This window comes from Callorhinus ursinus, unplaced genomic scaffold (genome assembly GCF_003265705.2).
Source record: "Callorhinus ursinus isolate GAN/ISIS: 27379988/994484 unplaced genomic scaffold, GSC_fseal_2.0 scaffold91, whole genome shotgun sequence".
Taxonomy (NCBI): Eukaryota; Metazoa; Chordata; class Mammalia; order Carnivora; family Otariidae; genus Callorhinus; species Callorhinus ursinus.
The window spans coordinates 633402-658724 of record NW_027397153.1 but is presented as its reverse complement, the minus strand read 5'-3'; the positions used below and the strand labels follow the sequence as shown (position 1 = coordinate 658724).

Below are 25323 nucleotides of genomic sequence, written 5' to 3'. Positions count from 1 at the left end.
GGGAGTCAGGGTGACCAATTAGACTTACTTTCCTTCAGGCCCTTTGTGCAGGCCTGGGAGGCTCCTTGATGAGGGGGCAGGTGTTTCCTGCAAAACATCCCTAAGTAGGCATTTCCCAGCAGGCGTCAGCCCCTCACCGGGCTTTGAAATGCGCAGGGGACCCTATGGGGACTTTGGGTTTCCATTTTCTGGGTAAATGACAGGGAGCAGTGGTTGGGGAGATACCAGATACATTTGTATTTGCCTTTGTAATGTCATTCTGGGGCTTTCTCGGGAACTAGTTCTCTTCTTTGTTGTCTTCAACGCCTTCCCTCATTCTTGCAGGTGGGAAACCCCGGCAGGTCACCTGGGGGCACTCTCCAAGTGCATTTCAGCGGTGCTGCTGATGGCCCCTCCTTCCCCACCCCCCTCCGCTGTAGGCCCAGGTGTAGAAAGTGTCTCTGGGACTTCCCTCTGCTTCTGCTGTCCCCATTCCTGCCTGGGGCCTGGCAGACACGTGACCTCTCCTGCCCCTCCGCTGCCCGGTCCTGGCCCCTGGCCAGCTCCTGGCTAACCTTCATTGGCCCTCTCTCCCGGCTGTTCAGCAGGTCTCTGGTTCGACCTGCCATCTTCTTCACCGCGGCCATTCCAAAGCTTTCCTTTCTTCGTGAGCCTCGATCCCCTCTCTCTTAGCAGTTGGACTCATCTTGTCGCTGTGCCTCTCCAGCTCTTGTCTCTTTCTGCCTCAGGAGAAGGGTCCTGCCCCCTCCCACGTTGACCCCTCAGTCTCGGAACACTGGAGCTTTCTCTCCTTTTCATGCCAGGGTTGAGGGTCCTAGAGGATTGTATTTGCCTGAAGACTCACCACCGGAGAAGCTGCACCCCGAATGTGAACCAGCCCCATCTCAGTGTAAGAATATGCAGCGAGGGGATGCTGATAAACTTCGTGCTCAAACCCACGAAGGGACGAGGACACCAATTCCTGAACTTGCTAAGATTGCTTTAGGGAAGTTCTCGGAGAAAGCAAAAAAAGATATGTACGGTTGTCAGGCACACACAGTCAAGACAAGGGCAAGGCCAAAGCCTGACGGATCTGACTGGAAAAGATACTACAGCAAGACAGTTTCAGATTGAGGTGCACACATGAAAAGGAGAACCAGGAAGGGAGAGGGGCCAGATGAGCTGTGGGCACCCCTTGGCTGAAGAGTTCCCAGGTGGGGGGTGGGTATTGGCCAGAACCCAGGCGCTGATGAGAAACTCTGTCCTGAGGGTCTTCCAGGGGGGCTGGGGAGGAGAGTGGGAGCTGGCCTTGGGGTCTCCTGTGTTCATGGAGGAGCACAAGGTGTTCCGCCAAGACTCAGACCTGCTGTGGTTCAGGCCTCTGCTTCCGTGCAGCAGTAAAGGGCCAGATAAAGCACACATCATAATGTTGTGTCTTCATGTCTGTTTTAAAGCCTGCCTGTGTGAGATGAGGGATTCCGTTGAAACGCAGCCATCATTTTGAGTTTCAGTGGCCTATGAACCCAGTAGCGAAAGACCCAAAAACTAATTTCCCTTTAACTCGAATGCTAACTTAATAATCATATAAATACCTTCATGTTTAATGCTTAGGCAGAATTTCATTAAAATTTCTTTGACGTTAAGCCAAATTTTGAAGTGAATTGGAACTGGTTTGCATTTCTTAAATTGGTCTTTCTTTGGAAATAATGAAAAAGTGTTAGAGTCTTGGCCGAATTCCAATGACTGTGACTCAACTTGTTAGAGTTAAATTTTAATATTTACACATTACATAGTATAATATTTATACTAGGCAACAGATTGGGAGTGTGGAATTCAAAATAGGATACTCTTTGACTTGGAATTCCAGCATGGTAACTGTTACACCCTGAGAATCGGGGGTTATCTAATGCCCAGGCTGGGGCAGCTGGAGCAAAGGGTTTTGAAGTATAAACACTGCTAAGTGTGCAGTTCTTGCTGGTACTCGTGTGTTGGGGTTCGTGGCAATGTATGCTCTGCATACTGGCTGATCGTTGATTTCTGTCTCATTGAGATACTCGTACACCACACCAGGGCCTAGCTAGTCAATGAGGCAGCCCGTGACCTGACGGCTGGGCAGCTGGGCAGGCTCAGGGGTGGTGCGAAAGGGATGGGCTTCCCATTCGAGAAGGCAGACGGAGCTACCAAGAGGTGAATAGGATCACAGAAGGGCTCTGGAAATGAGTCACTACAAATGCTGTGTTTGACATGTGAGCAAACTGAGGTGTCACAGAGTGACATAATTTGCTTCAGGTCACCAAGCTAGTTAGTGAGAGGTCTGAGATGGAAACCCAGGTCTCCAGACTCCCTCCCACCCAGGGAGTTTTACCACTCCCAGCATGCACCTGCCTGAAGGTTACGTATTTGCTACTGTAAAAGGCATTCAAGGGTCAGTTGGAGGCTGGAGGGCAACTGGATGATACATTTGTTCCTTTCTTCTTTCTTTGCTCAAAAGAGGGGGCGGGGCACAGGGAGACGGAGAACCTCAGGCCGACTCTCCACTGAGTGCAGAGCCGGACGTGGGGCTCCATCTCACAACCCTGAGATCATGACCTAAGCCGAAACCAAGAGTCGGCCGTTTAACCAACTGAGCCCCCTTCCAAACCCTCCCAGTCAGGGTGCCAGGGGTGCTGTGAGAAAACAGCTCAGGTCCGAAGCCAAGAGGGGAAGGATTCAACACAGTGCCCTTTCTCCTCAGTCACAGCCATGCACGAATGGATCATTGGGCCAACCCGTGAGGGTGTTTTCTTACTGAGTGGAGGGCTGGACAGTTGAACCAGATGACTTCTGTGGTCTCTTCTATTCTGAGATGCTCTGATAGAAATCTGCCTCACCCCTAAGTTGTGGATGCGCCTGTGTGCCCACACTCAGGGCCAGTTAGCATTCACTGCTGCCCACCATTCAGCCAGACCATTGGGTTAAGAGCCTCCGGTTGGGCGTACAAGACAACATTGAGGCAACCCAGTTACAAAGAACACACTCTGTCACTCACTTGGCCGTTAGTCGGCCCCTCCTTCTTTATTTAATAACTCCCTCTGCTTCGTGCCAAACCATGGGCTTTCCTTGGAGGGCTTCCAAGTTACTTCTCTCCTAAAGTAATCCCAAACAGTCTGGAATATGACAGCCTTTTCACATGGAGTGGGTTGCTTGTAGACACTAAGGCCTGTTTAGTTTTTAGTGATTCATGAGCATTTGAAAGCAAATTTCCCAAACGCATTTTATCTGTTCAACCTCCTGTTTACAAACCCCAGGAGTGGAGGAATGCCCCTTTTACTTCCTCTGTCGCCCGGCCTTTCTCTCCCAAAACAGCGAGCTGGGAGCACTGAGTAGGGGTCAGGATACCTGAAAGGTGGCACAGAGAAGAGAGCACTAGATTAAGAGTCAAGACCTGGACTCCAGTCCAAGTTATGGATGACACCCGGCCACCCAGTTCCCCTCTTTATGCTTGATCTTCCCCATAATGGAAAATGACAGCTTTGATCTTGATACCCTCTGAAGACCATTTGATTGAAGGTTGTTTTCGTGCTCAATTTTCTCCCATTTTCTCATCCTCGGTTTGAACTACAATAAAGTGTTTTGCAGGTGTGTGGTGCCTTTTGGGATAATTTTGCTCCTATTGGAAGATGTATTGTCATCTCAGTTGTTGTAATGTCATGGAACCATCTTATTAATCAATAAAATTGATGGGTTCACGTGTAGGGTTTGAGAAATGAGTAACAACAGGTTTCGTACTGCTGTAATATGTAAACAGGGCGAACCCATCTTTGATTGTTGTGTTCGACTACAACATAAGACGGCAAGTGTGGCCCCACTTGAGCAATTGAGCATCTAGTCATTTGAAGTAATTTAAATGTCTTGTGTCAGTCCCTTAAGCTACTTGCATATGAATAGAAAACAGTACTTTCAGGTCACTTTCAGATGGTTCTTCTTATTGAGATTTACTGAGTAATAATACCTGGCATGTCTGTGGAAGTGGGACCTCCTCCCTCCTCCCCCTCGCTCCCAGAGGTCTGCTGTGTCTTCTCTTAGTGGTAACAAGGATAAGGTTAAGTAACACGGACAAGGCAAGTTGCCTTCACAGACGTTCCACATACGTGATTGTATTTGAGGGTCACAGCAATTCCCAGAGACACTTACTGGTGAAAAGAGTCAAGCCTCGGAGGGCTGACGTAGCGTTACATGACAGAGCAGGTGTTGAAGAACGAAGAACACAGGCCTTCGAGCTTTGCCCTGTCTCACCCATTGGGCGCTCTACATGTGTGGGATGCTTTTCGGAAGAGGCCTTTGAAAGCTTTAATGAGTCATTCTCATGCATCCATCCATTCACCTCTGCTAAGAATAATGAAGCCCTATTAAGGCCATGTAATGGCCTGAGGCACTGGGAGGACGAGAATGGTATCTGTGGTAGATGGAATAATGTTCTCCCCAAAGATGTCCATCTCCTAATCCCCCAAACCTGTGACTATGTCACTGACAAGGCAGGAGGGACTTTGGAGGTATGATTAAGTTAAGGTCCTCGAGCTGGGGAAGTGATCCTGGATTGAATGGGTAGGCCCTATATGTAACCACAAGGGTTTTTCTAAGAGGGAGGCGGGGGGGGGGGGGGGTCAGAGCCGGGGGACACATGATCCTGGAAGCCGACGTAAGAGAGAGATGCTACACTGCTGGCCTTGAAGTTGGAGGAAGGGGTCACGAGCCAAGGAATGGGGGTGACCCTTGGAAGCTGGAAAAGGCAAGAAGGCCCACTTCCCCCCAGGGCCTTTAGAAGGAACGCAGCTCTGTTGACACCTTGATTTTAGCTCAATGAGCTTCATTTCAGACTTCGGACCTCCAGGACCGAAAGAGACTAAATGTGTGTTGTTTGAAGCCACCAAGTAGGTGGTTATTTGTCACAAGAGCCACGGGAAGCTCATGCCGTGCCTAGCTCTGAGAAGTCACCATCCTTCCTACAGCAAACGGCTCCAGGAGAGTGGAGTAAGGGAGGTTGAGGAAGAGCTGCAGAGTGCTGGAGAGCGGAGACCTGGGCCTCTGCTCCTGGCTTGGATGGGAGGTGCAGCGTCAGGTGACGAGGAAGATGAGTCACAAACATCTGGGTCACTCCAGAGGGAAATGAAGAGCCTGAGGATTCCATTTGTCCTGAGGGGTGGGGGACAGAGCAGTAGAGGACCCACTGTTCCAGAGGATTCTGTGCCCTGGCCCAATCTTGGCAGAGTCATTCCATATGCTTCCATGGAGGCAAGTGAGCCCACCAAGCGGCCATGGATTAGAGATCTGCGTGAAATCTACATACATGAAATATATATGAGTGTGTGCATATCTATGACTCTGAAGATCCATCTCGTGCAACACAGCATATATATCAGCACAATATTCAACATCCATTAACTTAGGGACACACTGTGGAATTTGAAACAGCTGAAGCTTGAAGTTGATCATCTCCTTTCCTTCCAGTTTGCGTTAGAGCATACATTACGATGAATGGAGGCAATTACAGGCGGATTCAATGACAGTGCCATCATTTATTGGAGTATAATTCCTCTAGCCAATCAGTGCTCTAAGTAACAATAAATTATATTAGACTTCCAAGTATTACTTGAGCATGTTAGGGGCTATGGATCAATGGGTATCTGATACTTGAAAAGCTTCGGCATTCAGTTTTTGTTGAATCTGTAATTAACAAATGAAACTAAACTAATCATAGCAAATTGTTCATTTGACTACATTCTTGTTGTTGAGCACAGTGTGTGCTGAGGAACAAGAGTGCGAAGCACTGCGGAGCGTGGGCCTGTGCTCTTGCGTGTCGCGGTGCCCATCAGCAAATGAATGCAGCTATCAGAGCATTCGGATGGTGTGTTACTGTGATCAAATGCTTCATCCCTTGCAGGCTGCTGATTCATCTGGCTCGCACAGTATGTGTTAATCAATGATTGTTTTATATTAAAAGGCACAGTTTAATTTTGCTACAGATTGGCTGGCGGTTTTCCAAGAAAATATCAGTAAACTGAGCGGTTCTAAAAGTAACGTGTGAAATGTATGTGAAACAGGTAGAAAGAAACTGCTGGTGGCTTATGCTGATCAAAATTCTTCCTAGCTATTACAGGCACCTTGGAAAGAAAACAAGCATAAAAGGCTTCGAAACTGCACAGGGTTTAGATTTAAAGGCACAGCTATTGGTAGATTAAGTCCCACTCTATTATTTATTCTCTTTCATTTCTGTATCTGAACAAATGCCTTTCTCTTGTAAAATGAAATTGACATTAAGCCTAGAAGAGTGCTTAGGCTCTTTTGATATTTCAGAGAAGGGCCTGCACTGGGCACCCCCACATGAGCACGGTGTTTGCGATGCTCATTAAAAATATTAGGGATCATGATGTTCAGCAACTACTTAGCATAATTTTGTTTTACTAGTTTATTATGCACCAATGATACTCAATTGAGTCATAGCATTAACACGCTCGTAATATACAGTGCAGTGCCTCCATATGGCACATTGGGTAGAAGCATATTAAACATATTACACAAACAGAGCTCAACACCTCGTGTACTATTGATCAACAATGCACCAATTAGACAATGCCGCCGTCATAAAAAGAAACAGTGGCATATGTGCCCAAGGCCTAAATGAAAATGAGACTGAGGGAGCAACTGAGAATAGGGAAGGGGACCGCTAGGTTAGACTGTTACAACGAACCCAAAGGTACAGAGTCTCCTATGGCCCTGAGGTAGAGCTCTGGAACCAGTCTCATTCAAGCTAAGTGGGGTATTTCATAGACCTAGAACGTGGCTTGTGTTTGTGGCTCACATTATCTAGGAGCCACGTTTAAAAAGGTGAAAAGAAACAGGTGAAGTGAATTTTAGTAACCTTTGACTCCGTGTGTGCCACGTAGCATTTCAACATGCTATCAGTGTCAAATTATTAATTCCCATATTTAATACTATTTTCATACCAAGTCTTTGCAATCTGACAGTGCAGTTTGAGATGGTCCCATTACACTCTCTCTCCCCCTCTATTGTGTACTCCTTTGGACAAGTGGTTCTTTTGAAAGCTTTGACCATGAGGCTGAATGTGTTCCCTGCAAAGACAGGTCAAGAGGGATCCAGGGACTTACTCAAGGTCACATGGCTTTAAGTGAGGTCTTTCCACTTCATGGTCTCTTCCTTCCAAAAGTCCATCTTGTATACGTCCCTCCAGTTCATTGTTTTCCACAAAGGTACATTTATGGGCTATTAGCTAGCTATTAGCTATGGACTCCTAATAATGATAACCTATAGAAGGCTATTTTCAAAAAAAACCTTAAAATAATGTCCCTTTGCTCTCACACTTAGCAACTTCTCCCATGTTCTAGAAGAACAGAATTAGCAAACGGCAATTAGAGCACAAGGTGGCATAATAAAAAAGCAAACCGCTCCCGGACACAGACAACTTGCCTTCGTATCTGGCTCTGCCACACCTTAGCTGGACCAGAGTTGAACATTAGACAGTTAGCTCGTATGGGTCTCAGTGCCTTCATCTGTGCAATGGGAGGTCAGGAGGTCAGACTGAGCGCCTGTCCCTCCTGGTTCGCAGGGCTGTTGCCAGTCTGATAGAAGAACACATTTGCGTAAGGTGTTTTGTGAAGTGAGAAGTAACATGCAAATGGAAGAGTCTGTTGCTTTTCAAAAGTGAAGCAAAAATCTGAAATCCTGGTGTGTAGCAGATTCATTCATGTATTTATTTTGTAATGACACTCATAATAGGTGAATTTGCTCACCTTCAAAAATTACATTAGTACAAACAAGGCTAAGCCTTCCTCGGTCAACCCCCAATTTCTTCTCCCTCCCCCTAGCCACCTGTGCAAGTCCAATTATGGAGGCCTTTTGTCAAGGTGGGGACGTTTGGGGATATTTGGGTTTGGGCCCCACACTAGATACTGGACAAGCAAATCAGAGCACGCGCACTATGGAACGACACGGGTTCTGTGCTTACCGGGCGCGGAAGGGTGTGTGCGCATGCGCTGGGCCAATCCGTTGGCCCCCCACGCTAGAAGCCTAACATAAACCTGCCTCTCCTGTGGACTCTTTCTTTTCCCGAGATCTGGAAAAACAAGAAGAGCTAGCACTTTCTTTTCCACGTTAATTGGCAGGAATATTGGCCGTTAAGCCTTCTGTGACAGTATTTGCAGTAGAGAATTTTCTCTTTATTCAGCGAGGACCCTGGAAGGGAAGAAAAATCTGCCACCAGACACTGTAGTGGCATTCTTAAGCAACAATAAGGTAATGATTATAATGATGAATGACCTGCTGTTTGGTCAACAAGAACAAGTTAGTTCTGTTTCGATGCGAAATATTAAAATACTAAATTGCAAGGCATTGTCCATTTTTATTCACTATTCTTCAGGGAGCAAATGCAAAGTGACAGAAGGATGTTACTAACAATAGCAAGCATACCTAGGATAAGCGTTCTTAACTGATGTCATTAACATGTGTTGTGTTTCCAAAGATGAGCATGTTGTTTTAATTTGCTTTTTAAACATCCACAACAGGCTCCCTAAGCATTTAAATAAAACAGAAATAGTTCATTAGAACAGAAGGAAACTACCTGGATAATATTGGTCACAACTTGATTGCAAGCATTTCTGATAGCAGTCCTCTGCTGAGGGGAAAATTGCGCAAAGTGCCAGTTATTATCATTTTTAATAAATAAGCCTTCTATCTTCTCCCTCCCTCCCCCTGGCTTCTGTGCGATTGTGTTCAACAAGCATATTTTCAGTGGGACCATTTCTATTACAGAGTGATTGGGCCCTGATTTACACATCAATTACCCACCTTCATGGAGATTTTCATGCTCCCCTAGCTGACATCAATGAAGCATAACTGCGTAAACGCTTTATTTCATACCAGACTGATAACTAATCATACCGAGAGACAACGTGCTATAATACAGGAAACAATAAATGCTTCCCTTTGAAATCGCATCTATTCTTTATGAGCTCACCGTTCACATGCTTATCTCAGCCATCCATTTCTTTCTGTAGGGCGCTTCCTCTCACTCGGTATCACAAGTGCAATTAGGGTTTTACCCTTGAATATGAGCATATGCAAAGACCAAACTCTCATTTTCCAGCTTCCCCAAGGAGCAGAAAATCTTACCGTTCTGCCACCACTGTCATGGACCAATTTCGATAGACATGGGCAATCCGAGGGACTGGGCTTGGCTGCCTCTTTAATCTTTTGTTCACTTGTCCATGTTGGTCCCATGGGATTATCTTTGGTTAGTGTGTACTTGAACTAGCCGATGTGCAGGATGTTGAACCCTTCCATCGCACAAGGCCCAGCTGGAACACAGCTGCCTGATTTTGCTTCCCACCCCGCCCCAACCTGAGGATGTTCCCACAGCACTTTGTTCCTATAAGCACAGCATGCGTCACCCTGTACTATGATTATTTTGGAATGGATTTGCCTCCCCTTCTGGGCTGTGAATTTCTCCAAGACTCGCACTCTGTCTTATTTTTTTCCAAGCACCAAACGTGGTGCCCGATGTGACGTAGGCACCCAGGAAATGTTTGTTGATTAAATAGACGAGTTAATTAATATATTAATTAATAGATCGTCGTCAACATTTGTCACTGAACTTGGGCAGAAAAAATATGTTGGCCTGTCATTTGTTCATTCAGTCAGTCAAAAAAAATATTAAGAGCCGAACACTGAGCCTGGCACTTTTCCAGATAAATGGGAAGCAAAAATGCATTAATTCCTCTCTGGTGACAGTTTTGTTGAATACCCACAGTTGTCTCAGAGCAGGAAAGGGGGGAAGACGGAGAGTGGTGCTGGGGTAGAAGGGAGAGGGATGGATGACATGTAATTGGGAGTAAAAAAGGGAATCCTAAGGTCTTGATCACTGGTACCCCACGGTGATGTGGCCTGACGTTTTTCCCGCAAACTGGCTCAGAGGGGCACTCTGAGGGCAGGTGAGCTGGCTAGGGCCACCATATCAAAGTAGCCCAGACTGGCAGGTTTGAAACAATAGAGATGGATGGTCTGTCTCACAGTCTGGAAGCTAGAAGTCTGAGATCCAGGTGTGCACAAGGTTGGTTCCCTCTGAGGCTGTGGGGGAGGGGTGTGTTCCAGGACTTTCTCCCTCGCTGGCCGTGGCTTGGCCACCTTTGGTGCTCCTTGGCTTGTAGCAGTATGGCCCCCATGTCTGCCTCCACTTTCACGTAGCGTTCTCCCCGTTCAAATGTTCCCTTCTAACAGTGTCACCGGTCGTATTGGATTAGGGGTCCACCGTCCTCCAGGACCTCGTCGTAACTGACCTAATTTCATCCGCAACGACCCCATTTCCAAGGAAGGTCACATTCTGAGGTATGGGGGTCAGGGGTTCATATGAATTTTGAGGGGAACACACTTCCACCCCTAACAGCATGGGGCGCCTCCTCAGACACCCCATCAAGGCGAGAGGGAGAAGTGGGACCCAGGAAAAAGTCACCACGCTAGGTCCGTGTGACGCGTGAGGAAGCAGGCGTGGGTCATGACAGTAAGCGGAGGACCGGACGAGCAGGCCGCGCCTGGCTGTGCGCTCAGGCCAGAGCTCCGGGGGTGCCTGCCACGGAGAGGCAGGGGCCCCAACGGTGAGCCTTTAAGGGGTAGATTGTGCCTAGGTAAAAATTAGCAAGTCCACGCGGATCAAAGGGTTCGGTGAGACACGAAAATAGAGTCCGCCTCAAACTGTCAATTATCAACTGCTCGTTAAGGGCATTAATTTCCTTAGTTTGCAAGTAATTAAGAATACGATTTCTGAGAAAATATTGTTTTAAATTAAGTAGTTATTGAAATTGCCTTGCTTATAAGCCACCCGAAAATAAAACACCTTTTAAAAAGTGTCATTTATGAGAAGCCAGGTTCTATTAAGGCTTTGACTTGGAAAAGAATTCCTGATATTTAATGGGCATAGAGAGGAAATTCTTCAGGTGGCTTTCTCCTAATTCGAAAGACAGAGTTGTGCTGTGTGGCTTGGCTGCAGAGGCAGCAGGTATGGAACTGGGGACGTGGCAGGTGGGATGGCGCCAGGATCCACTGGGGCTGGACAAGAGATCATCAAGAGCAGAGGGTCAAGCCAAGTCCTGGCCGGCCCACGCCAGAGACCTTTTGAGCCATCAGGAGCACTCAGAGCCTGTCACCGCCGTCTCTCATGTGGATCCAGGGACTCGTGTCTGATGACATAAAGCATACTCACATTTCCTTCAAGTAGCTCCACGTTCAGATCTCAAAGCTCTTTAAAGCTCAGCATTAGCCTCAACTCTGATTAAAGAAAGACCTATAAATGAGATCATTTCAAGTCGACACGAAAGCCAGCATGAAGAAACCTTGGACGAATAAACAAGAACATGATAAAACTGACCCCGTGTGAGTGGCAGTGGCGAACAAGATAGGCGCTGACAAGAGTGGGAAAGAGAACGTTCTATGGCGTCTTGATGTTTATATAGTTTCAGTTTTTGAACCAATTCAAGAGTCATATAAGTAAATACATTCCCTATATTCACTGTCTCGTTGCCAGTACTCTTGGTGGTAGTATCCGCTTCTGAATCGTAAGGTTGTTTGTAGCTCTCTTGGTTTGGCCACGCTGATCGCGAGGGGCTTTATAAAGACACCGGTTTGTGTGATCGATGGGTCAGTAAACCAGAAGAAGTGATAGTGAATTCTCATTTTTAATGAACGGATCAGAAGTAGAGTTATTTTTAAGTGATTTTCAATAAAAATGGAAATCAGACACTTAACCTGAGAAAATATTACAAAGGCCTCAAAGAAACTCAGGGATGTTTATATATGTCTTGTGCGACGCTATGTTCTTGTAGTGGGGCACCTGCGCGTGGAAAAGGAGGGGGGGCTTGACGTGAAGGTGAAGGAGATACAGGCTCACACATTCGGAGCCGCCAAGAAGAGGAGGGAGATGACACTTGCTGAGGAGACAGACCCCTCTCTCCAGCAGTCGTGGATACTGGACCGTGTCTCTTAACCGATGGTTAGAGTGTGTGAGGACAAAAGAATTCTGCGAGATTTAACCTCACAGTGATGAGATTTAATCTCATCGCAAAGGCTGCTTTTAAAGTACATTTTAGCCGGCTTCTAGAAAGTTATTGAGAAGCTGAGCGCCGCTGCAGACAGATTGGAACCTTTGGGTTGCCAGACTCATGGTCATTCGGGATAAAAGTTGCATTTCCATTAAAATGGAATCCTCTGAAAAAAAAATGGACTTTTAGTGCACTCTTAGAATACTGTTGATAATCAATATTCATTTGAGTGTCTACCCGCACTTGCTCTTCTCAGAAGAAGCTGTAAGAGCCCCTGCTAAGCTGAGATATTGTGCAGAGTTCAGGTTTTAGGCATTCCCCCTGGATCAGTGGTCCTGTGCCTGTTGCGTGAGCCCTGCCCATCTCTGCTTCCTACTGGCATCTTCTTTGAGGCTAAGAGGGTGGCTTCGGAATTCTGGTGGCTTCGGCAGCCATTCTGCTTGCATGGCATACTAACGGCGTGATGCTGGGCCGATTAGCCTCTCTGCGTTTCGTGTGACTCAGTTGCCTCCTCTGTAAAGTGAGGATGGTAGTAGCTCATCGGAGTTTGGGTGAGGATGAAGTCAGATCATACTCATAAAATGCCTAGCGTAGTGCCTGGCATGGAGCAAGGAATCAACAGAGAGTAGCCGGTGGTGGTGGTGGTGGTGTTCTTCTGCCTGACAAGTCTATTCTTGCAATAGCTGCTTTTCACTTTCGAGGCATTTCTGACTACATATATTAGCAATGTCAATTTCTGCATAATAGAATACATCTGTTCCCCACAGGGGCCTGGTTCTTGATTTACTTTCATGTTAAGTCCATCAGATTTAAGCACACCCAAATGGGCCCAATAAAGAAGTTTATATACGAATGATCCTATCATATGTGAAGACCAGAAGTTGTTTTCTGTTGGATGCCCGAGACCCACTCTGGGACATTCTGATGCCTTTGGTCTGGCTTGTGACCCCGGCGTGAGGCTTTGTAAGATCTTCCCTGGGTGATTCCCAAGGGCAGCCAGAACTGAGAACCAGATGATAGAAGATTGATAATATTTGGAAATGTTTTAGATGAAAAGGTTATGACTTTAAACCTCACGTCAGTATTAGTTTGTGAGCGAAGTCCCTGTATTTAGTGCATCTATCACAAAGATCATTTTTGAGTCTATGGAGAAAATGTCTTAGAGGGTATCTGGCGACATACACTTTGCCCTCATTTGTTACTAGAAAGACTTTAGACCTCAGCAATAGTGAAAGCTGGCTATAATTTGGGGGGCATAAAGGGAACTTGTGCAAACTACATGTCTCAGACTTTTTACAAGAGCACTGAATTAGGAATCAAGTGAGCGGTGACCTAGATGTAGCTCTCATAGTCTGGAACAATTTTCTGAGCCTCTGTTTCCCATCCTTACGTGGAAATAAGATTCCCTGCCCTGCTAATTTGCCAGGTGTTGCTGGGGCGCACGTGAATTAACATGCAGTGAAGTTCGTGGGGATGAAGGTCAAGTCCGGTTGCGGTGCCAGTGATCCCAGCCATTAGTAGTTTCCAGGAGCCTTTCTCATAAGCCATCATATTTAACCTTGACACCATCTGCAGGAAGGGGGAAGAGAAAGATTATTCCCATTTTACAAATAACGAAACTGGGGCCTAGAAATAGAAAACGCTTTAGAAATGATCAAGCGACTTTGAAGTGAAAGAGGTAGAGCCCCAGCTCAGCTCTTCTGAGAACGGATACTGTCATTTCTGGACACCCTGCAGAATTCTTGAGAAACCGCAGAACCTGTTTATCGGTTGATCTTGGGTTTGGTTTCACTAGGTTTTTGCCATTCCTGGATGTAATCAATTGCCTTTGCCACTCAAGTATTGCATATTTGTTATAAGTATTACAACACTTGGGGAGTTTGGTAGGCTAGCCAAAATAATTTTGTCCTAAGCCTAAGGCAAACCCTTTTTAAAAGTGTTTTCCTCACAATATCTGTATTTGACATGGCTAATTTATGTACAGGAAGCTTTGCTGTGGTCACCTGTAGCGTGGTGTCAGTGACTTAGAAGCCACAGACCATTCCCCTGAGGAAAGTCTCATGGGAGACGTAGAGGACCCTGGTGAAATCATTATAAGCTCACAACTGTGAACCCCCTTAATAAGCACGGTGTACCATAGGACCAGGAGTATACAGTGGAATATTAGTCAGATAACCAAGGAGTGAAGTAGTGATCCATGCTACAGTACGGATGGGCCTTGAAAATACTATGCTGTGTGAAAGAAGTCAGGCACAAAAGACCATCATATATTATATAATTCCATGTATATGAACTATCCAGAATAACCAAATTCATTCAGAGAGAAAGTAGATTAGTAGTTGCTTAGGGCTAGGCTGGGTGGGAGGATGGGGGAGGGCAGTAACCAAAGGGTATGGGGCTGCTTTTTGGGGTGATGACAATATTCTAAGATTATATCACAGTGATAGTTGCAGAACTCTGTGAATATACTGAAAACCACTGGATTGTACACGTTAAGTGGGTGAATTGAATGATATGTGAATTATATCTCAATAAAGACTGTTATAATTTTTTTAGAAAGGAGGGGGTGGGGACCAGGAATTAAGGGGAGCTAAGTGACCCAGACACAAGACGAGGAGATTGGTTCTTGGAATGTCTGCCTCACCCCACTGCAGGATGACTTGACAAGCTTTCTGCATGAGCTGAATTTTTGCTTTTGTTTTCAGAAGTGGAGGGAATGGGGCTATCCCCAAGGTGTCCCTACAAGGACATATTGAGCCAGTTTCCTGCCAGGACTTCTGGGAGTATTGGTGTATACTTCTTTTTGAAAAGCACAGATTTATGGGAACTCTAACAATAAGCACTTGCCCGTTTCCCTAAGACCTAAAGAAATTGGCATGGCCGAATGGGCAGCTGGTCGATGTGTAGAGTAAATATCTTATGTGTTTTCTCTCCTTTTTGTTCCTATCTTGATTTTTTTTTTTTTTTTTAATGAGAGCCAGTGTCAGTGGGGAGGGAGTCCATTTGGTGAAGAGAGTGGTTGTATGCAGAGGTCCCAATGAGTCCCGCAGTTTAAACGTGACTTAGAGGTTCCACTGATTTTAAGAAACTCCCTTTCAAGGTCATGTTCACATCTTTCAGATCCAAGGTTCTCATGGGTCTCCCCTATATGTGTAAAATAATTATGGCCTGCTTTTAGCTTTATTTCATAGTTTTGAATTTAGCACTTTACATTTTTTAAAGGTTTTATTTATTTGAGAAAGAGAGTGTGCACGTGCACACAAGCGGGGGGGGGGCAGAGGGAGAGGGAGAAGCCGACTTCCTACTGAGCAGGGAGCCAGAAGCAGGGCTCCATCCCAGGACCCCTAGATCATGACCTGAGCCAAAGGGAGATGCGGAACCAACTGAGCCACCCAGGCGCCCCTAGCACTTTACATTTAAGTGCTCATGGATATTAATAGATAAAATAAGTACATAACTTGGGGGGTGATTTTGAGGGTATTCAACAGCAGAGTTGTTTTTTTTTTTTTAAACTAGAAGAAGCTGTGTAAAGATTAGGTCAATGTCAAATTCAAAACAGGGGTAACTGTTGACACACACAAAAAAGTACCACTTGGAACTCTGGAACATGTAGCAAGTATAAATACAAATTTTATAGAAGGCAGAAATTCATTCAGGAGAGCCATAAGGAGTGAGTTATAGCTCATGTTTGTCCCTTGGGTGAATTAAATATGTATTTTTTATGCCTTTACAAAGATATTAGCCAAAATAAAGGTGTTTTCATGCCAGTTGGTTTAGAAAATGAGAATGAATTATTTACCTTCATGTATGTTGTTACTACAGTAAATCCTGTATTAGTATTTTTAAACAAACTTGTCATTTTAAGATAGCAGTGTTTTTTTAATGTTTCCCCAACTAGCTTTGTAAAATCACCAAATGAGGTAAACGATGATTATTAAACTTCATGAAATACACAGACCAAATGGACTTCAACTGGTTTTTACTCCCCACCCCCCCACCCGGGTCAGCTTCTACCCGCAGATGTAGTTAATTTTTACGATCTCTTTAGGGTCTATACATTCGGTGTAAGGAAACTAATGGTTTTTCTATACTCGAATCCAAATTAAATGCAACCTCTAATCAAATACAGTCCTAAGGAAAGTTGACCAACAGAGCGCCAACGGGACTGATACTTATTCTCGAGTGCGATGGAAGCGTGGGCTGCAGAAGGCACAGACCATGGGGTGTTAGGAAGAGGCAAGTCTGGGCACTGGAAAACCTGGCTTCCCACCTCCCACTGCTGCCACAAACCTGCCGCGAGGCCCGTTACCTCTCCGAGCTCAATTTCCTCATCTGGAAAACGGAGAGACCAGAACTGCATGACTGCCAAATATCTCTTCCGGTTCGGCCGGTCTTTGTTCTAAACGACGAGCGTGCGTCGTCAGCCCAAGCGTGCTACCACCGGGAGCTAATGAGGATGGCATAATTGAACTTCCTCGATCTCTGTGAATCTATAGGTGCTCTGGGTTTATCATCCTAGTGATGCACCTGTGGCTTCTAGAGATGAAGACGGGAGTTACCTGTGTACATGATCCTGTTGAAGTGCAAGGTTAGGAGAGTATCTGAGAGAAGATGAGGAGAAATCACTTGATCTCAAAGGTGGAAGAGACGCAGGTTCACATCTTTCTTTGCCTTTCCCTCGCTGAGGGCTTGGCCCAGCTCTCCTCAGGAGTGCCATAGTTTCCTCCTGTGTTAACGAGGGCAGTTTCTCAGGTACTGACGCCAGGGGGACGGACCGGTGGGCCAAGAAATCAGAGCTAACAGAAAAGCCCCATTCTGGAGGGAAGCTTCTCACCATCACGCCTTGCATCGGAGAGAGTAACAGAGTAGTTACGTGCAACTCGTTCTTTCTGTCCTTTCCCTGTCCGCTAGCGCAGTGGTCGGGGAAGTGGGGATTCCAAGAGATAGGCTGCGGAGGGAGAGAGAGAGAGAGAGAGAGATCAGAGGTCTTTGGTTAATTAAGAGTAAAGTGAGTTGTGAGTGGTCGGTTGGTGGTTCTCATGACACCGTAATGTGACAAATTGTATTCTATCTGGGAGGAAAAAAAGCTGGAAGAACGTCCTAACTTGCTATGAGGGAGAGGGGCCTCCAGTTGAGCTTTTTGGCTCCACCTTCCAACAGGGAAGTGGGTTTTCACACTGATAGGACCAATTCCCCCAGTCTCCGTCAGTGTGAATAAATTTGAATTGTTTAGCGCAATCATACGGTGATTCATTCACATTTCTGGCCTGAGCATTTCTTCATGGGCCGTGAAGCCCTTCCTTTCTCTGGAAAACAAACCCAGGAGTGTACAAGGTACATCCCGTCATCGGGGGACAGCCATATGCTTTTCTGTGGCCCCCGCGGGGCTCACAGGTTCAAATGCAACCTGCCTGAATCATAAGAACTTTAATTGAGTAAAGAGGTCCTCATAATTATAAACGGCAGTAGGTATAACAAGAGGCTAAATACATAGCTGTGGTTTTAATTAGCTGGTGCTTCAAATTAGTAATTTTGGTTTCAGTCAGAAATCAGTGACGTTCTACACTGTGAAAGCCTCATCACCATGTAGTTCATTCCCCATTATACCTCGCCCTGTGAAGCTTTCAATACAACGCCATGCTGAGCAAAAGAGGAAGAAGTTGGAGCGATCTGGTTGCCTTCCAAGAGCGGTGGTGCTCTGTGGAGATTCAATTCATTCTCGCCAGAGATACGAGAATTAACTGTTCTTTGTTATATGTGTTAAAAAATGCAGCAGGCAGTTTGCTTGCAACAGATAACACCCATGTGCACACTCAGTCTGCTTTCACATTTTCGTCTGGAATTTGGTAGCTAATGAACTGATGCAAAATGGAGCCAAGAGCCTGCTCACAAATCAAGCCCAGGTCGAAAGTGCCCAAAGTACCCTGGCTGCTGGCCGCGCGGTGTCATGCAAGTTGAAACACATTTCCTTTTCTTCTCCTCCTCCTTTTCTTCCTTCAGGGTTTTAATTATATCTTCCCCTCGGAGGAGAAGGAAGGTAGTTTGCAAAGCCAAGAGACCAAAGGACTTCAGTTCTTTTCATGGGAGAATTAAATGTGATCCATGGGTCTGTCATTCCGGGCTGTCAGGTGCACCGAATGAACAGGTAGCTAGAGAACTGACATCTTGCTTGCATTCCTCAGAAGCACGGGCGCTGGGCTCTTGTTTTTGTGTGGAGACTCATCTGCTGTGGCAGGCAAAGAAATGAAGTGTCTTCCTTTGCAACAAACCTTCCTGGCGCCCCCACTAAATATTGCTTTAACCTGTTGGTCCATCTCCACCCCTGACGCCCTTCTCTTTCTTGCATGTGGACACACCGAAGATGGGCTTGGGTGACGCATGGCCAGTGCATGGTGCTCAAGCCCGATCTTGTTGCCCCGTGTGCATGGTCTGAAGATGTGACTGTGTCTGCTTGGTCGCGCGTCGGCCTCCAACACAAAGAGGTTGTGACCCACAGCAACTGTGTGGGGTTCTGATCTCAGCCTGCGACCGGCGAGATGATGTGAGCAAGTGTCACCCCGGTGGATGGTGTCTGAGGCTCCGAAAGATAGGCTGCCTTCCAGGATCTGGACTTGGCATCTTTTTGGACCAGACGGGGCCCAAATGTGGGGGTCTGGGCTTTGTGTAGTGCTCTGGAGCTTCTTTGTTTTCCCCAGATGGTGATAACATTCGCTGAGCGCCCTCGTGCCTGGCCCAGCGAGCTCCTCGGTGTCTGGCATTGTTTGTATCATGAAAGTATAACGTACGTCTGAACATCCTTTAAATGTTGCCACTTTTTTTTTAAATTGGAGAAATGAAGTGTTGTTGATTCAGAAGATAAGGCTATCAAAGTCACTTTGAATCTGTCAGTTCAAGGATTCCTGTGGAGAAAGGGGAATGATTAAGTGTAGTGGCATCTCACACTCCATGTATATCAATATCTAGTTAAGCTGCCATGGATATTTCATGCTCTGGGCTCTTATTTTGTAAATTAAAAGTTACGATACTCATGAGTAAACTAGGCGACCAAGGAGAGGCATTGAGTTCTGGGATGTATTCAAAACCTGTCGACTATACTCTTCTGTCAGTGTATCTCTTGTAATTCCTTTAGCTATTATGTTCATTTGCATGCCAATTATCTAATTAAGTCTTAACATGGCAGTATTAACATGGGGAAGGAAAGCAACATTTGTACAGCACCTGCTAGGCATTTTACATACATTTATATAATTTAAATTTGCCTTGCATATATGTGCTCACTTCAGGTTAAGATTTCGATCAAAAGCAGGGGAAAAGAAAACCCAATGGACAAAATAAAATCCACCACTTTTGAGACTTACAGATTATAAAGTAATACACACGTTCTTGCCTGATTCTTCGTCAGGAAGCGTTTCATTCTATAAAATCCCAGGGTCCGGAGTATATCTTCGATATTGCCTGGAGGCTTCTGTGCTGATCCGCCAATGGGAGAGCCTGAAATGCGATGAGTCACAGAGCTACACAGCGTTTATAAAACATGTGTGCCTTGAGCTCATTCGAGGCTTTTGACACCTTTCATTGTTAGCTGTTTGCTATTCAAGCCAGACACCTTTCTTTGTGAAGAGTTTCCTAAAGAGGCTGTCAGTCTCCCATGACACAGACCATGAGAAGGGCAGAGCCCCCGCCCCTCCCCCCCGCCCGCCCGCCACCACAAAAAAAGGAGTGTGAGCGAATGAGCGGTTTGGTGTTTTGTAGACTTCCAAAAATGTCGGTAAACTCTCCTGTGATTTTGTTACAACAGGCTAACTCTGGCTGTGGGCTCAGGACAGAATTACAGTTGGTCTGCGACATCTTGGTTAATTCCTTTCCCTTAGGACTTTGTGTGACATCTGTGAATTCTGAGCCCTAAGCAGTTGGCAACACAAAGCAACTTGAATTCAGTACTTTCCTGCACAGTGGACTGGCTTTGGGGGAGCCCGTAATTGCCTGTGGTACTCAAGCAGGGACAAGGGAAGAGGATCCTGGAACATTTAAGTGGGCATGAGTATGGTTTCTAATAAGCACCTTTCCCTGTTCTTCTGTATTCCAAAGAACTGGTCAGGATCTTAAAGCCCTTGGGAGTCAAGAAAAGGTTTCTCCACTCCCTGTTCCGTGTATCCGTCCGTTTGGGTAGCCTTGGCTTGTATTGTTTTCCTTCTTAGTGATAACAAGGGAGATCTGAATGACGTGACTAATTAATCTCTTTCTCCTTTTGTCTTTTTCTTTTCCTATCAGTCACTATGAACAAGACCGTAGTGCACTTAAAAAAAGGGAATGGGAGCGGAGGAATCAAGAAGTCCAGCAAGAAGACGATCTCTTTTCTTCAGGCTTTGATCTTTTTGGGGAGCCCTACAAGGTAGCTGAATATGTATGTAATTTATCTTTCTGGAAAATGGTTGCTTGTTACGTTTTTGAACACATTAATCAACATTTAATCTATTTTTAAAGCACCCAAATCATTTCCAGGAGAATATCTTTGACAAATGAAATCTATACATACACTGTATGTGAGGCAATTGCAGCTTTCTGAAGAAGTCTTCAGAGACAAATTCTGTCTTCTTTGGGGAGAACAGTCAGATTTCAACTGGACTAGTGAGACTTCCTATCTCCAAGGAGTTCTCTCCGGCCCAGCACTTCTGGAGCAAGCGATGCCCCTTGACGCGTTTCCCCGACTTGGCTGTTGGCAAGGCAGCCCCTGAAGACTTCATCAGAAAGTCAGTGGCTGTGTTTCTTTCCCGATCAGTGCCATCCCCTGCAAGCGAGGCCACTGCTTTCCTTTCCCATGTTAGGTTGTTAGCAGTGTGGAGTGGTTTGAGTGATCTTTGAAAATCCGTGTTCTAGGAGAAAGGGAGAAGCCAATCATTTTTTCCTGGTGGTTAATCATCCTGGATGAGGAGATTGCCTCAGCCGGGTTGGGGGGGGGGGTGGGTGGGTAGCATAGCCAGGTTGATTGCCTGGCGGTGTTCTAGCTAGTTAGTAGCTCCAGTAACACTCCTACTGCTCTGTCTGCAAGTACTGATTTCACAATGACTGCCTCTGAACTTTCTATTCGGGGTGGGGCTTGGGGGAAGAGTCTTGGGGAATTGCTGGCAGCTGGTTGGTGTTTACTGAAATTTACTAGCAGTGTAATTTTCCATAATGAAACAAAATGATGTAAGAGTTAAAACAACAATAGAGGGAAATTTCTGAGAGTCGTGCTTTTAGAAGGGCACCAATTAGGGGACAATGACTTCTGGAAAAGGAAAGGACAGCATCGGCACAAATACCACTTTGGGGTAGAGAGGAAGCTGTTTGGCTCGGTGACCACTGAGACCAGAGTCTTGCTGCCTTGTTCATGATAAGTGAGCAGCTCTTGACTGAGACTCGGGTGCCTCCCGAGTTTGGTAAGTCTGACCGAGAGAGTTTAGGTCACCTCAGTTACTACTTTCCAATTTGTCAATAATAGTATAGTCCTTAAAAAAGATTTCTCCTATCTCACTTGACTTAATTTACATACTGCCTTTGAACACGTGATATGATGAGTTTGGCGAACATTTGTTGAAGGCCCACTACGTGCTAGTCACGTCTTAGATGACTGCACGAAGAGGAGTAAGACCTCATCACGAGTGATGGAAGGCATGAGTGCAGGGCAGCTGTCACAGAGGTAGGCAGGGGAGAGGTTGGGGGAGACTTGGTACCTCGTGCCAAGGAGTTTGGACACAATTCTGTACATGAAGAGACGTCACTGCAAGCTTTCAAGTAAGGGCGTGGCCAGGACAAAGAATTTTGAAGATGATGTTGGCAATGTGGTGAGTTGGTTGGAGGTGAAGCAAACGAAAAGGCAGATAAAGGAGCTTTTGTAGTTGGCTAAGGGGAGTTCAGGGCCGGGAGGGTTTAAGGTAGCGCAAGGAAGTTGACAGGACGAGACTGGGTGTCTGACTGGCTGTGGAAAAGGTGGGACAAGGGTGAATGAGTCCCGTATTTTTGACTTGAGAGGATGGCAGTCTCGGTAACAGGTTGTTCAGGAGGAAACAGGGTTGGGGCTTGCGAAGAAAAAAAAAAAAATTCTGTTTTGAGCACATTTGGTTTGAGATGATGCCGGTGGGGTATGAAGAGAGACCTATCTGGTAGGCATTGGGTGTGGGAGTCTGGAGCTAATGCGAGTGCTCAAGAGAGAGAGTTAGGTGTGAGCGGGGAGGTGGCAGTGGAAGCCGTCAGATTACTGAGTAAGAAGGACAAAGAGAGAATCTTGGGGAGCAGCAACATTTAAGCAGGTGGCAAAGTAGATGCCAGGAAAGGAACCGACAAAGGAGTGAATGATCACAGAGGTAGGAAGAGAACTAGGAGAGAAACATTTAATAGAAATGAAGGGGATACAGGGTTTTATGGAGGAGGGCTTTGTTAGTTACTTGTGTCCGAGAGGGCAGGAAAGGTCAGGACTGGAAAGTGGCTGTTGGATTTGGTAGTTAAGGGGGCGGGGGGGGGGATCAATGACCTTAGGGAGAGATGTTTTATTTGTTGATGGTGGTGCTCATTGTGGGAAGCGAACTGCCTGGACTCTGTAAGTAAATGAGAAGCAAGTTTTTGTTTGGAGGGGGGAAGACAGGAAGATAGGTTAGAACCTGAGGGGAGAAATTATATGGAAAGAGGGTTGTTTTTTTTTTTTTTTCCATAATGGGAGAAATGTGAACATGTTTGGAGACTGATGGGAAGAACCCGATGTCAGTCAAGGGGGAGAGGGTGAAAGGACCTGAGGAAGAGGTGATGATGAGTGGGGCAGGATCCCGGAGAAGATGAGCAAGCACAAAATCAAGAGTGTGTGAAGAGTGACCAGCCATGGCAAGATGTTGTGGCCTCCATTTTTTTCCAGAAAATGGAAGAGAGGTCAAAGGATGGTGGATGCCTTCTCCCTTCTTGAGAAAGAGGAATAACCAGATGAGTTTGACGTCTTATCTTTGGATGAGTTAGAAAAATGAGCTTTACTCCAAGAGTCTTTCTTAAAGGTCAAACTCTACTCCGTGCTCAATGCTATTACCACGATGGGGTGTAGAACCCTTGGTTTATCCCCTCTTTATAACTTTAAGTCATGTTGAGTTAATGGTCTTGTACCTTTAAGGTAAATGCCATCTCTTGTTAACAAGGCCTGCGATATAGATGCATATTTATTTTTAGATATCAGCAGTGTGTTTTTGAGTAGGCAGTTAAAAAAAAAAAAACCTGTGATCAACATTGCCAGAAGGTTTCAGAAGTCATCTGTCTTGCTATGACGAGGGTGTATCAGGCAGAGGGTAGGAGTATCACCCCTACCATTCCCAGAATGGAAAGGATGTTGACCACCCCTACATTTGGTTGGTGATGTCGGGAACTTCTCTGTGAGGCTGCCTCTGTTGCTTATAACTTTCAAATCTGACTTTGTGCTATGGTGTTGAGAAGGATGTCTTCAAAAGCACTTGAAAAATGTGAAGCTGTTTGACTGGTCTAGGCTAGTGTGGAAAGACTGGGCGGATGGAGGAACTGGTGTGTAGCAAGTGCCTGCTGTATGCCAGGCACACGCCAGGGCTTTATATGTGCCTGTTGAGTCCTTACGACAGCTGGAGTGCTCGTTTTCCTCATGTTGCCCGTGAAGAATTTGAGGCTCAGAGAGGTGAAGTGGCTTCTCTGCAGCTTCGTATCCGTGCCAGTGGTGAATCCAGAGCCCAGTTCTGTGGTTCAGTACCTGTAACAGGAAGCTGTTTCTCCTCCCGCAGGAAGTCAGGAGACCTTTGATAAGCTGACCTACCTCCTGTGTGACTTCGGTGAAGAAACTTCATTCTTCTGACCTATAGTTTCCTCCTCTCTGAAGTGAATAATAATACTTGATTTGAAATAATCCCTGATAATAATAATAACAATAATGATAGGGCAACAACAGCAACTGACATTTTATAGCTCTTTGCACTGTATGAGAATGAGGAAAACAAGGCACAGAGGGATTAAGTGGCTTACCCAAGGTCACTTGAGTTGGGGAGGTAGAAGCCAGACTGAGATCAGAGCTGCTCTGCTGACTCACGTGGTTGTTGTAAGGATCAAGTCAAATGAGCCGGGAGACCATGCTTTGAAATCTGGAACGTGCTGTACAAGTTCGAGATATTATCGTTATTATAATTAAAGAAAGAAGTAGCAACTTACAGCTTAGAGAGATTAACTGTAAAAATATTACAATTAGGAAAAAAAGGAATTACTAAATCACATACATTAGTCACAATGAAATAAAGGGAAAAACTGAGCCTCAAAACTTAAATTATTTTGCTTCTTTTTATTAAAAAGAAATATGATGGTACAACTGCCTCCTAGCGCATTAGTCTGGTGATGAACTCCTACTACTGATTTGTAGATAGCACTGGAAGCAAACTGAGGCAACTTTGTGTTTCTTAGAGTAATGAGAGGCAAAAAGCTTAAATGAGGGAGTGCTGTTAGTCATGAGCCACAAACCGGACATATAATTTATGCCTGAAAATACTTGGAAAATGCATTTCCTTGGTGATGGAGAAATTGTGATTATTTAGAAAGTAAGAGCTGCAGAGGTTACCTTTAAGAATCAACCAATTATCTAGAATGGGAAGTAAAGAATTGACCAATTGAAAGAAGCCCATAATTGATTGAAATGGCTGTTTCATTTTTGCCATGTTTATAATGTCCAATCGAGACTGCCAAGAATACCTTGCTCCTTAATAGGATTACTAAGACTCTGGAGGGTGCAAAAGAACATTCGGTGTGAATCAGAAGTTGCTGTGGTGCATGAGAGTGCCTTGTGTAGGCGTACAGAAATGCATTTCAGGCCCCATTGGGTTTTCTTTCCAGTGGCTCTCATATCTACATCTTGAGAAATTTAAAAACTGTCTGACAGTTACCCAGCTCCGGTGGTAGAAAGGCAGAGAGGCGACTCAGGCGATCCGGACTGTGCTGCTAATTTTTTTGGAGATTGTTAACTGGTGGACTTTTTGAGGCTATGTGTCTGTGTGTCCTCCGTGCCTAACCCTGCCTCGTGACTGTTTTGAATTTACCAGTATGTGTCTTAAGCATGACCATGGTAATTCCTACTTGTAGCCACAGCACGTCTGTTATGCAAAGCATATGGATCTTCCTTCAATCAGCAACTCAGAAAGTGTCACCAGTGAACTCAACCTTGAACTGTCAGCTGTGCAGTTCCACTCACAAGTCCCTCTGAGACCATTGCTCTGTGAGGAAGCTAGTCTAAGGGAGTTGA

General features: G+C 45.6%; 1 protein-coding gene across 3 annotated transcripts in view; it reads left to right on the top strand.

Annotated features, from left to right (window-relative positions):
- The window catches only part of AFF2 (ALF transcription elongation factor 2), a 450433-nt gene that overhangs the window by 122409 nt on the left and 302701 nt on the right, over positions 1-25323 (top strand). For 2 of the 3 annotated variants that reach the window (XM_073888506.1, XM_073888504.1), the window contains exon 2: positions 20334-20454. In XM_073888506.1, the coding sequence (XP_073744607.1) occupies positions 20334-20454 (121 nt within the window). Of the gene's footprint in view, positions 1-20333; positions 20467-25323 lie in introns of all 3 variants that reach the window. The other variant, XM_073888505.1, reaches the window with a different exon arrangement.